The sequence below is a fragment of the Misgurnus anguillicaudatus genome, chromosome 4 (assembly GCF_027580225.2).
Source record: "Misgurnus anguillicaudatus chromosome 4, ASM2758022v2, whole genome shotgun sequence".
In the NCBI taxonomy this organism is placed as follows: Eukaryota; Metazoa; Chordata; class Actinopteri; order Cypriniformes; family Cobitidae; genus Misgurnus; species Misgurnus anguillicaudatus.
Window position 1 is genome coordinate 17,276,320 of NC_073340.2, and position 14,706 is coordinate 17,291,025.

At 35.4% G+C, this 14,706-nt stretch overlaps 1 protein-coding gene across 1 annotated transcript; it reads left to right on the top strand.

The window, feature by feature from the left end:
- The first annotated feature begins 8,397 nt into the window (after nt 1-8,397).
- noxo1b (NADPH oxidase organizer 1b) lies at nt 8,398-13,762 on the top strand. The gene is made up of 8 exons (XM_055176967.2): nt 8,398-8,555; nt 8,650-8,730; nt 8,816-8,885; nt 11,590-11,767; nt 11,856-12,064; nt 12,154-12,267; nt 12,350-12,467; nt 12,852-13,762. Exons 1-8 carry the CDS (start codon nt 8,490-8,492, stop codon nt 13,378-13,380), a joined length of 1,365 nt encoding a protein of 454 aa, XP_055032942.2. The 5' UTR covers nt 8,398-8,489; the 3' UTR covers nt 13,381-13,762.
- Nucleotides 13,763-14,706: the final 944 nt, after the last annotated feature.

A 14,706-nucleotide genomic window follows, 5' to 3' on the forward strand; every position in this document is an offset into this window, starting at 1 on the left:
CTGAAATAAACTAAACGTAGTCACATTATGCACTCTATGCGTACACGCATGTGTGGAGACAGTTTGAGTCAGAAACTGAGATGGCAGGCCAGAGCTCGACATTTTTGTGATGAAATATGCAATTTTCAACTTTTTAGTCATAAAAACACCTGCAAGGTCTGAAAGAGATCAAGCCTCATCCAAGAAAAAGTAACGCAAAAGTAACTAAAAAGTAATGTAAGCATTACTTTCCATGAAAAGTAACTAAGTAACCCAATTCGGAGTAACTTAATATTTTAATGCATTACTTTTTAAAGTTACTTTCCCCAACACTGTTTGTATGTAATTGCGCCCTCATTTTCATACTTTAGGCTGCTAAAGGATTCAATGAAATTGATGTAAAAAGAATTAAAGGTGCTCTAAGCGAATTCACGCGTTTTAGACCATAAAACATTTTTTGTTACATACAGCAAACATCTCCTCACTATCTGGTTGCTGCCTGTCCGCTGATCAAACTGTAAAAAAACGTGATCTAGTAGACAGCCCAGGCTCCACAAACTGCAATAATAACAAAGTGGCCAAACCTACAACCAGAAACGATAACAAAGTGTTCCAGTTAATAAACGACAAGAAGGATTTGGGAGTGGGGGTTAGGCGCGTTCATGAAAGCACGGAAGGGAGAGGGAGGGGGAGGAGTTAGCTACGCTCCGTTTGTATGAAAACAGTTCAAACATCAACAAAAAGTAACGTCACACAGATTCGCTTAGAGCGCCTTTAACAAGGCATAATTACATTTTACAGTTTTTTACAATCACTTTGCTACTATTTTCAGAACATTGATGTCATTTTTCACAACTCTAGACACAAAACTCACAACCAAAGATCAAAATGCACATTTTTCAAAACTCTTAACTCTTTTCTCAATTGCTTGGATTCAATACACATAAAACTTGGATCATTTGTTCATTCAACCAAAATCACGTGTTCAATATGACACAACTTAACATCAAAGTACTACTGTTTCAAAAGGCTATTCACACATCACATTTCAAATAAGTGTCTATTCATTTTCTTACAATGATCTAACTATCAATCAATACAACTGCCCAAAATGATAAGTAACTGTTGCATTATTCATAATAGTTGTATGGAAACAGACAAAGAATCTTCCATGTTTACTGAAAATCATGAAAGTTTCAAGATTATGAGGTTCATTGTAACCAATAAGCATGGAGCATGAACCAAATATCACTGTACTGTATAGATGCAGGCCCTTGTAATTGCTTGTCCAATTCTGCCAACTTGTTACTGATGATTGAGTGCAGATTGTGAAATGATGTGACCTATGTTGTGATTGTACTGTAGTGTTTTCATCAATACATTACCAACTTTGTTCAATGATTCCAATGTGTCTGTCGTATTCTCTCTACTACTGCAGAACTTTTACAGATATGTATTTGCTCTACATGTACCATAATGAAATCTGTATCACCAATTTTGTTCTACAATACTTAATGATTGTACAAACAATGACTTAGTGAAACTATCAGGTGTGTGGGTGATCTATAGTTATGTTTCCATGGTATTTCACCGTAAATTTGTGTTTTGAAACAATGATTGTGCAAGTGCAAGATGTCTTTAAAGATGTGAATGCACAATGCAATGTTTTGAACACTAGACAGCCTGTGTTACAAGTGATTACCGTTTTGAGTTTTGTATCTAGAGTTGTGAAAAATGACATCAAGGTTCTGAAAATAGTAGCAAAGTGATTGTAAAAAACTGTATTACAATGTACCAATTTCTGACATAGGTGTATAACAAAATCTACAATATTGATCTAAAATATAATGTCAAAATACATAATAAATGACAGTTGACTGCAAGAAAACATGTACTGTTATAATCACATTTCAAACCACACAACTCCAAAGCATCTCCTGCAAAACATGCAGGACTCTTGAAGTTATAAATTAGACACTTCACTTACTGTTGAGAAGTAACAAACCTGGATTTTTTCTACATGTTTGATTTTAGCTTACCAACGAATGCTTCATTGCCCTGTACATATCTCATGTTGTCTTTATTAAATGCATCAATATTATTTTAAAAATTTGCAAGTGAATACACCTAATATATAATAAATGCAAACATAAAAGTCATCAAGTTTAAATTGTTTACAACTGATTTTGGCAATAAAAGTTTGGAATGACTAATAAACCATGCATGCATGCAGTCCCATTGGAGTTCATCATGTAAAACATTGTTTCCGGGGGCTTATTATTTGTATTGAAAGCAGCATCTTGTTTGACTATATGGACAATGGCCTTTTTGTGCCTTTAGGTTGTGCAATATTGTTCTGAAATATTTTACTTAAATAACCTCACCCTTCCTTTATAGGGAACAATGATACATAGAGGTTGTGCTTGATGCCAAGGTCATGTCTCATCCAATTACCAAAAAGTCCCTCTTAGTCCATTTATTAAAGGCTACAACCAACAAAAGCTTGGGGTTAAACAGAGAAACCATTATCCACTCATATCTGTTTCGCTTTTAATCATTTTCCCATTTTCATTTTGTTTCGGCATTAGTTTCTCTCCTTTCGGGAAGGGAATATTGATACCAGTTACTGTAACGTTTACTCATCAACATTATTAGGGCCCGAGCACTGACGAGCAGGCCAGAATGGCCTGCACCGTGGGTGCAAAGCCCTATTGTTTTTGCTCAGTTTCTTCTTCTTTTTCTTCTCCGAAATAAAATGCATTTTTGAGAGCCTAAACATGCTCGAAAACTCATGAAACTTTGCACACACATCAGAAGTGATGAAAATTTACATGTGGTATAGGCATCAGAAGTGGGCGTGTAGAAATGACTCGATAGTGCCACCTGCAAAATCTCAAGATCTACACAAAAGTCCCTTGGAACCAGTTCTAAACCCCACAGGAAGTCGGCCATTTTGAACTTCTCCTAGAGATTTAATCAGATCATCATCATATTTGGTCTGTGTCATCTAAAGGCCTTTGCGATGTTAAATTGTGGAGCTTTTGACTTTTCGTTGGAGGGTCTGTCCGTGGCGGCCTGACAAATTTCAGCATTTTCGCCATGAAACAGGAAGTAGTTCTAACTCAGGCATACAATATTCAATCTGACCCACACTTCACATGTTTGATAAGAGTTCTGTGCTGAACACATTTCCATGCCAATATTCAGCTTCAGTCATAGCGCCACCTAGATGCAGCAGGAAATGCCATGTTTTGTGCTGTGATTTACTGCTCTTAGAGATTTAATCAAATCATCATCTTATTTGGTCAGTCTGATTTTAAGCCCTTTGCGATGATAAATTGCGAAGATCTTGACTTTTCGTTGAAGGAACTCCTACTGATACTGTAGCTGGGATTGAAAACTTTTATCAATTTTATTGAATTATTTGTGTTTAATCAAAATTTTCTAGCAGGTGTTACAACAAAACCTCTGTTTGTTACAATTAACCATGGGGTAAGTTAACATTTGCACTCCTGTCACTTTCTGTGTAATTGTACGATAGGTCCCACAAACAAACTTTAAGAGTTCATTTGTAGCAGAGATGTGTGTGAATTATTTAAAAGAATGATTAATCTAACTTAAAGGAACAGTATGTAGGATTGTGGCCAAAATTGGTATTGCAATTACAAAACTTGTGGCTAAAACTGGTACTGCAATCACACAACTGGTGGCCAATAAACAACATGACAACATAAACATCAGTTGAGGGCTGCAACTCCACTTTTTAAATGAGAATATCCTGGCCAGACCACTGTTGTGAGTGATATAAGTATTTGAAATGAAAATGATTTCTTAATGTCTAGTGACATATCAGGGCCATTTTATGATTAATTGATATAAATTTCTTACACACTGTTCCTTTAAATATTTTTGAATAATAGAGCCAAAAAGCTTCACTTTGTGCCTCGCTCTCTCCTACTGTAATTCGAGCACCACGTACTGTATGTGTCAAATGGAACCATGTTAGAGCAGGGGGTTTCAAACTGCAGGGGTCTGGGGACCCCAAGAGGGCCTCCAGGAGGTTTAAGGGGATCCTCATAAAATTTCAGAGAAAAAGACAAAAAAAGTTGATTTATTTATTAGGTTTATCTCTCATTTCTTACAACATACAGTACATTCCAAAATTGTTTAAACTATATTTGCTTTGTATCTTTTTAGTGTGTTTCCTTATTACAGTCCACTTTATCTCGGTCACTGGGGTTTATATGGCAGCTTTTCCTTTAAAGCTGCTATAAAACACGATTTGTTGTTGTTGTTGCAGTACAAAATAAATTTGAATTAAAAATCTACTGTATGTAATATTATGCTGTTTGTTTACAGTGCTTGCATATATGTACAAGGGTCTCCTGTTTTAATACAAAACAGTTATCAAGGTGGGTCTTTGTTCAACACACCATAAAAAAACACAATCATTTACTGGACATGACAAAAGCTCTTCCAGTAACATGAAAAAACTTTTTTTCCTTTTTCCTTGTAAGTGAAACAGTAAAGTACTGTACTGTACTGTATACTTAACCCTTCTGGCACCACTTTATACAACCTTTATGACCAACTATTCACAAAAAGTAAATAAACTGTACGTTTTATTGCATTAATTATGTGGTATTAAGAAAATGTCTGTATACACTTTGTTGAATCAATGCATTTGTCATGTGCAATAGCAGTAGAGCTATGACTCATATAAGGGATAGATTTCGAAATGCCTGAAAACACTACATTAAGAAATCAGGGTAGTTTTTGGAGGGTTGATAATGTTGCTAGCTGTCAATCAATTTAAATGTACCCAAACAAACATCTTTTTGCACATTGTGTCTCCAAATAAGTCAAAGCATTAAATAATGCAATGGTTAAATTACAAAGAACTGTTACAGGAAACAAAAACGATTTTCTTGTGAATTGTGTAACAACAACAATCCTAATAGAAATATGGTACATGCTCAGCTTTCTGAATGGTCCAGAACAGCTTTGGTAAAAAGAAACTAGTTTATTAAACTACACTTATATAACTATACAGCCTAACTCATAGAGATGAAAGAAAGGCGATAAAGAAAATTTTACAAAATACTAACACTAATGAGCTACTAATGAAATGCTATATAGCAATGCAAATAAAGGGCTACTCTCAGTTAATGATGCATTGTAGAAATTGTACTACTTTATATGCACAAGATAATATTGACAATTTACAGATGAGAAAGATCAGCAACATTTTGTTGAAGGGATAGTTCACACAAAAATGAAAATTCTGTCATCATTTCCTCACTCTCATGTTGTCAAACCTGTATTAATTTTTTTGTTCTGATAAACATGAAGGAATATATTTTGAGAAGTGTTTGTAACCAAACCGATCATGAGCCCCATTCACTTTCATTTTAGTAAAAAAGAATGCTATGGAAGTGAATGGGGCTCATGGGCGGTTTTGTTGCAGACATGTCTCTGGATGTCTTCCTTCATGTTTGTTAGAACGGGGAGATAGATACAGGTTTGTAACCACATGAAGGCAAGTAAATGAAGTTTCATTTTTGGGTGAACTATGCCTTTAATATTCGGACTTCTCTACCCTTCAGCGGGCACTTTCATGGGGTTGTTTTGCAAGGATGATCTTATTGTTCATTATTGCAGCTGGCTTTGAATCAGTTTTTTTTCTCCTGGATTCCCCCAGTTGAGGCGGTGGTACACAAAAAGCACGTGTTTGGAGTTTTCACATGGGGGCTCAAAACGTGCCGTCGGGGTCCTCATCCAGGTGATGATGTTGTTATGAGGGAGGCACGTTTTGGTTTTTCTGTTGATGACCTTGAGTAGGATTCTGTGGAGGAGTCTTGGCGGTCCTTCACAGGCTAGTGTGACGTCAGTAGCTTCAGATCAATGTTCTAGCTGTCCGCGCTCTCAGCACCATGGTTTGAAGACACACCTGTGAGCTCCACTCAGATTGTCCACCCACACAAAACTAGCAAATAATTAAAGGATGAAAGAGATGAATGCACGGCTCACACTGATTATTTTCATGAAATGTTATTATGGAAAGGCCATGGTTTAAAAAGAGCTGGCTGTAATACTCAAACTGACTCAGCAAAATATCGCTGCTTTTTGTTATTACGGATGAAGAAACAGTGATTCTATCCGCCTATAGCATTTTCACACAGACAGACGTACAAACAGATACAGTATACAAACATACAAATGCATGCATACATACGTACAAACAAACATGCATAAATGCATTCATTTAGAAACAAGCATGCATACAGATAAATACAGCTGCAAAAAAATTCGAAATGTTTACAATTCCATGAACACGCATATTGCAACTTAAAGGAGTAGTCCACTTTAAAGATGGGGCCCATTGACTTTTAATAGTAGGGAAAAAATACTATGGTAAGTCAATGTGCCCCATCTTTAAAGTGGACTACTCCTTTACGAAACATCCTTTAATTGGTAACACCTACAATTGTTTATAAACTTCTCACTTTAGTTAAAAAATTTAAGATGAAAATTTTATAAAAAATAAATAAATAAATACTTCAAGTGGTAACACCTAAAACATTTTCAACTTACATTTTTAACAAAGTGAGATAATTTAAGTGGAAAAACTTTTTAGGCGTTACCAGTTGGGGTCATTTTTTACATTAATCCATTGGATTATATATAGCTTATGTTTTTATTGTTTCAAAGTTTTTGCGTACAGACACAAATGGCACATACATGTTAGTGCCTGTGTGTGCATAAGTGCATGCGTAAGATGATCAACGATCAAAAAAACTGTGAAACATAAGTTGGTTATATAATTTACAGTTTTTAAATATATTTTAGTCTAAATGGACAGACAGACTGACAGATACATAAATCAGACAGACAGACAGACAAATACATACATGCATACAGACAGACAGACAGACTGACACATACAGGCATACAGACAGACTGTACATACATACAAACATGCATACAGACAGACACATGAATACATACATACAGACAGACAGACAGACATAAAATACACACATACATACATACAGACATACAGACAGATACATACATAAATACATTCAGACACAGACAGACAGACAGACAGATACATATATACAGGGCCTGAAATTAACACCCGACCACGCGTCAAATGCGGGTGGATTTTGCAATTGGCGGGTAACACTGTCAATCTACCGGCCACATTGGAAAGAAGAAGAGGCACTTCTAGTTTAGCAACTAGTCAGACCATTAAAAAAACGAAACCGGAAGTAAGGTTCGGATCCAGACGTGTATCACGTGCGTCCGATGAAACCGTCTATAGAGAGTCAAAATCAGTCGGAGCTTATTTGGTCTTAAAGAGACAGTAACTTCAATTAACATTCTTAAGTCTGTGTCATTAATGTTAATCAAACAACCTAAGACAAAGAGAAAATCACTTTTGTAGCTCTAAAAATAATTATATTTAATTTATACAATAAAGACAGTGTTAACATTCAATATTCAGGGAAAAAAAAACTGGCTGGTAAAAAGTCACTGTGGCAGGTGGATTTCTAAATCCACCTGCCACAGTGGCTGTGGTCAATAAAGTTAACTTCAGGCCCTGCATACATACAGACAGACAGACAAACAGACATACAGACAGACAGACAGACAGACAGATACATACATGCATACATACATACAATGAAAGACAGACTGACACATACAGACAGATACATGCATGCATATATACATACATACAGACAGACAGACAGACAGACATGCAGACATACATACAGACAGACAGACAGACAGACAGACAGACAGACAGACAGACAGATACAAAAAACCAAACACACAGACAGACAGACAGACAGATACATACGTGCAAACATATACAGACAGACAGACAAACACATGCAGTCAGACAGACATACAAACAGACAGACACATAGGCTACAGCATATCACTTACAAAAATTAACCATCGTTTTATCATATATATGTAGTTTAAATGGACAGACCGACAGATAAATATATTAAATATATCAGCAAAACCATGGTTTTCTACACTAACCATGGTTTAACTAGGTTTGAAACTATGGTTTTTATTTTGTAGTTATACTATAGTTTTACACTAACCATGTTTTTTGTTTTTTACTGTAGTAAAACCATGGTTAATTTTCGTAAGGAATTGTAAAACCTATGCACTGTCTGTGTTCTTGTAGCAAACTGTCCATTGACCTAATCAGAAATATTTAAACAACATTTCTATCACTGAAAGGCTTTTGCTGCACACGTACGCGCACGCGCGCACACGCGCACACAAACACGCACACACACACACACACACACACACACACACACACACACCCTCAACGACTTGACTCTTAACGCACGTAGGCGCGTGACACTCTTTATCACGTGAAGATAAACAACACGCCCAGCTGTCTTACGGATATAAATGATGTGGATGCTGGGGATGCTGATCAATGATCTCTTGACATCACTCCAACAACTTCAGCTATGAGTGATCCGCGCTTTCTCCTCGATGTCCGAGTCATCGGAGTAATGCAGAAAGAAAAGAGTAAAGTAAGAGCATCATGTATTCATAGAGGAACTTTCAGTGTTGGCTGGGACCGTTTAAAAATTAATGTTTATGATTGTGCTTGTGTGATTGTTACAGATGTACATGACATCCGTGTTATGGTCTGATAAGAGTGAGGTGACGGTGTACAGATCACTCCGCGACTTCAAGACTCTTCACGTAGGTTTTAGTTTTTTTGAACATTATTGTGGCAAATTGTTATTAGACTTGGAAACTTAATTCCTTTACTACTTTTTATTAACAGAAACAGCTGAAAAAGAAATTCCCTGTGGAAAACAGGCTTCGTAAAGAGGAAAGAGTGCCCAGATTTGGAGGTATTGTTAAAATTTTCTAATTACTATTCCATAACGTTCTCAAAAAACGTTAGTTTTGGGTTTCCGAGAAATAAGCAAACATGAACCCAGAGCTAATGTTATAGGGGAAGGTTCTGTGTATGTTGTGCATACACACATAAATAATAATTTTAACAATTGCTTTGTGTTTAAAGTAAAAATATATAATTTATATAAATAAATAAACCAGAATGCACCAGCCCAACCTCCTAATGTACATACTATCTGTATTTTATCTGTCTTATATGGAATTTAAAATTAGAATTAGTATGTCCCAAATTATAGTATGAAGTGAGTAACGTTATCCTTAAAGTACCTGGATGGTTTGCTGTTTCCATTGAAAATTTAAAGCGCGCATCCATTTAGATCCAAGCTGATATTACCAACAATTCATTGCTAGTACAATAAGGTTCTTATAGAGTGCTGCAGGGATTAAATATTTTTGTAGGCAAAGCCCGGAAGCAATTTAACAATTTAGCACTTCCGGTTCCATCGTCTCGAAGTCAGTGTTTTTTAAATGGGGTTTTGGTTAAACTCCTTAAATAAGACCTTGGGCTAACATTAACCCCAAATATTTTCATGTTATATTATACGACATTAAACACACATGTTATACCCCCAATCATGACTTTTTTTACACTTTTAAAGTGTATTCTTGCTAACAAGTTGCTACATGGGAATACAGACTTTATTGGGGACTTCAAACATCATCACGCATGCAGATCTAAAAAACAATGCAACATGGGCACAATTCCCACAATTTTTAAATGTGTTCAATATAGTTTGAAAGAGCTGTCGGAAGCTTGGTGATGATGATGATGTTGATCTTGAGAGACAGCTGGTGTTGTTCGCATGTGTAGGAGGTTAGCTTTTCATTTCTAGTAAACGCATTTAGACTTTCATAAAAGCTGTGTTCATCCGTGCAGATTATTTTGTTGGACTAGTGTCACAAACCTTTGTTAAAGTCACAATGAAACCAAAGTATTATTTTCCACAAGTGAAACGCTTCTGAAATGAAAAAAGGTAGGGCTGGACTTGAATTCATACATTGAATTGATTGGGTCATGTTGCTATTGCTGCCATCTTTTCCCGTTCCCGGAAGTAAAGAGGCGTTGTTTCGAGGAAGGGGGAGATTTGCATTTTTAATTAAAGATTATGAGGGCACATACATTTTTTTTTAAATAATGAAACACACAAATAAGATTTTTTTTTTAAATACCACAATATTAAAAAAATTAATTGTACACAATTTCATTGTGACTGTAAATACAGAGCTTATTTTTTTGCGATAAGTCTATGGGGAAAATTAATGGGCTTTTTGGTGAGGAACAAAAATATGTCATCCCTGCAGCACTCTATTTGCTACTGTAAGTTAATGCATTAGCTAACAATTATTAACAATAAACAATACTTATACAGAATGTAACGGTTAACATAGTTAAAGCCACAATATGTAGATTTTCACCACTAGAGGTCGCTATTACACAATAACAAAGGCGAAGCTTATTGACATGATTGTTTTCACCATCCAAAGACGTTTAGAAATTCGCTATTCATTTTCATGAACGAGGTAATGAATTAATGTTTTTACCTCTGTGTTTGATCACATTTTATTCCTTCATAATGAATAAGCTGAAAGGCACAACAGCTGCGTATTAGATGCTGTATAACCGCATTTGTTCAGTCATTTTGCTATAGTTCTTACAACCACTCTTGTTTAAAAATCCTTGAGAACTTTTGGGATAATGTAAGTGTACAACTGCATTGAATAAATCACACTGTTCAAGTGGTTTTTGGTTATTTTATTACAAAAATCTTACATATTGTGGCTTTAATGCACAAAGATTATTGAACTAACATAAGCAGTTGTATTGTCATTAACTAACATTTACAATAAACGCTTGAAAGCAATATTGTTCATTGTTAGTCCATGGATTTGTACACAACCTTATTGTAAAGTGTTAATGTAAAGCTATTAGGCCTGTCAAATGATTAATCGCGATTAATCACATCCAAAATAAAAGTTTGTGTTTACATAACATATGTGTGTGTACTGTGTGTAAATATTATGTATATATAAATACAAACACATTCATGTATATATTTAAGAAATATTTGCATTTATATACTGTATATACATTTATATAATTTATATTATATAGAAATATAAATATTTCATATATAGATATTATAATTTTTTTTTATACATGATTGTGTGTTTTTTATATATAAATAATATTTATACACAGTACACACACATTATGTTATGTAAACACAAACTTTTATTTTGGATGCGATTATTTGCGATTAATCTTTTACGACCTTAAAAGCTATACAGTAAACAGTACATACAAAAAAATTAATGAATAAAAGATGAAATGTGAGGCGAGTTGTATTTTGGTGTGTGTGATTGTTAAAGATCACACACAATCTTAGCAACTTTTCACTTCTGTTACATGTTACAATGTCTTCCAGTACTTGTATACTCTTTTGCTATGCATTCAAATGTACATACTTCCCATCATAACAACAGTACATACAATTCAGGCATATTATGCTGTAAATAGGCGAATTGGGACACGGTTACACCAACAAAAGCACATTTTTAAGAATCAAACCAATTCATTGGGCGAGGTTTTATGTTGATCGAAACTGATGATGCGTATGATGATATTTGCATTTGGAGCCCGAAAGAAAACCTTTCTAATAAAAGGTCTGACCAAGTCTATAAATCGACTGAAGAGTTTGGAGATGTACTGCTTCAACCTGCTGCAGTGTGAATCGACTGTATCACGTTCCACAGAGGTCATTCAGTTCTTCCTGCCAAATGAGCAAGAGCTTCAGCCGGAGTTTACCAAAAACAGGTATCACTTACACTTTGTCAGGAAATAGTTAGATTTTTTCTTTCATGCTGAACCTGGTGAAAAATGTCATGCTTGCTTCTGTTTGTAGTTTGATGATTCTGCAATCAGACGTCATCCCTACTACCCAGGGAGAAACTTACGTGGCTACACCACGCCTGAGCGTTGGCAATGTGACTCAGCCTTTTGTATCCAAGACATATCGATGTGTGGCTCCATATGAGACCAAGGACACAAAGAACAAACCTTTTAAGGTTGCTGTGGACGAAAAACTGGATGTCCTTCTCAAAGACCAAGCAGGTATCTATTCATGAGGATCTGAACTGATAGATATTATTAAGCAAGATACAGGCACGGTTTTCACAGTCTATCCATGCTATTGCAAGCAGGTTGGTGGCTTGTTGAAAATGAGAATAAAAAACTAGCATGGTTTCCTGCCCCATATCTGGAATTATGTGAAGAAGAAGAGGATGAAGATGAGTTTGATTCAACAAATGTTGAAAGTAAGAGTATTACAATGACTTGTTAGTTTAATGTTGCCTCAAGACACTTTGCTAACTTAAGTTCCTCATATATTTTCCCTAGCGACTCTGTACTGCGCCATCCGAAGTTACACCTCAGGCAAAGAAGATGAGCTGTCTCTGAGTATTGGTGCTGTTGTGGAGGTGTTACAGATGTCTGATAATGGCTGGTGGCTCATCAGGTATTTAAAGTTGTTATTTTTAGATTACACTGACGATAAGGATGTGAGAAAATAAAAGACTTATGTATTTATAGACCAGAAGAATGTGGGAGGGGCCATTTAAAGGAAATGTGTATATTATAGCTTTAAGGAAGATGTTAATCAGGAAATGAAAGTTACAGGGAAATATGCTGGAGGGAAATTAGTAATTTTAGAAAAGTAAAATGTAAAAATTAAATAAAATGCTATGTGCACATACCAATTATGACTTTTATAATAAAATAAATAAATATGTTGGCACAATCTTTTATAATATATAAAATTATATATAATTTCAGAGATTATGGGAAAACATTTTAGTGACCCTAAACTTTTTAACTGACATATTAATTGTTACCCCTGCAGATATAACAGAAAGGCCGGCTATGTGCCCTCCATGTACCTAAAGCCATACATCAGCCCCACCTTTGGCATTCAAAATCTTCAAAAGAAACTTTACAGCTCCACTATCAACCTGTCCACCAACAGCTTTATCCACAAATCCTGCTCTCTGGAAGGGCTATCAAAAAGCTCTTCAGAACAAGGGGGGCACGAGGAGTCCGGTAGTCTGAGAAGCAGCTTCAGCGACGATGTGACTGATTCTAGCTCTTCAGATACCGACTCTGTGAGCCCAAGCGTGTCCGGCTCAGATGGAGACGAGGGCTTGAGACAGCCAGAAGACAGTGAGAGCAGCATTTCTAGTAGCCAGTCTAGCCCCATCAGCTCAGAACCCAACCTCCCTTTAAAAGCAGCTACGACCCCCAAGGTGCCACCAAGACCACAGACTCAAGAGATCCTGAGTCGCTGCACGACCTACACCCGAAAAGCCGCTCTGGCGACCTCTTCTCGTCTGTTTGTTGGAAGGGGCGGTTTGGTAGATGGAGGAAGAGCATAGAAGATAGTAATGGAGGCAGGAAACAAAAGTATAATTGCATAACAGTGCAGGTTTCTCTATAACCTCTTTGTAACCTCGGCATTGAGCTACATTATGAAAAACTGTACTAATGTACTTGAGAAAACATCATGTTAACTTGAGTTCATTGTAATCTCTTAGTAATCCTTTGTTGGATATATCATTTATATATTAAATAACTTGAAGGCAGTTACAGATATCAGTTAGGCATATTCAAAGTATTTAATTAACTACTGTACTGTGTTTTCACAGATTATTTTTTACACTTTTTTATGTGTGTTTTGTTAATGATACCATATACTCAGAAATGTAACCCTTTTGGATATAAGCATGTATACGTTTTAATAAATGTTTTTTACTGGAACACTTTCAATGCTCCACTTTCAGTGCTTTCTATACCAGCCCATACACACGTATACACTAAGCATTCAAATAGCTAAAATTTTGGTCATAATATTTTTATATTTTCTGTTAATATATATATATATATATATATATATATATATATATATATATATATATATATATATATATATATATGTTTTATTAACTGACCTCTATCCATGCTCACCATGTGCAATGCATTTCTTAACAAATCTAGTGGAACCTTAAATGTTAAAATTAAGAAAGATTTCTTAAAAAATTAAGAAAGATTAAAAATCTACCGGATTTAAAGTGTAAATAGTGTCATATCAAGTTCTAGCCTTGGTTTAAGCTGGTCTAGTTTGTCCCCCGTGGTTAAGGTTGGCCTGCAGTTCACATATAAGGGATAAGCATTCTAAAACTGGACACAAGACACATAAGGAGTACTTCTTACATAAATAATTTTAATCTTGTAAAGAAAGACTAAGCCTCAAATTATGATCAAATTACATTCATAATCTGTGTGAAAATTATTAGGTGTGTCTCCAACTTTACAAATACCAGTGTAAAGTGTAAACAGCAAACCATGCAGTGAAGTCACCTTTAATCACTGTTTATTTTAACAGAAGTCTTTTTATATAATACATAGTCTACATTCCATCAAATCACAAATTATGTAAGTACATCACAAACAAAACATTCAAGCAGAGCTGTCAAACTTTATTGCTGTTGTCACAATTAATTGTTTGTTTGTTTAGATAAACTTGATTGTACAGACATGTTGGCGACTTCCTCTTGCTACACTCTTAAAACAGATTTGTAAAAAAAACAACATAACCTGTTTAATATCTTAACACACCCATGTGTCTATAAGCAGGACAACACATTTTGTGTTACTTTTAATACAATGTGTTGTTCCCATAGACCTTACCCTGGAGGGCTGGA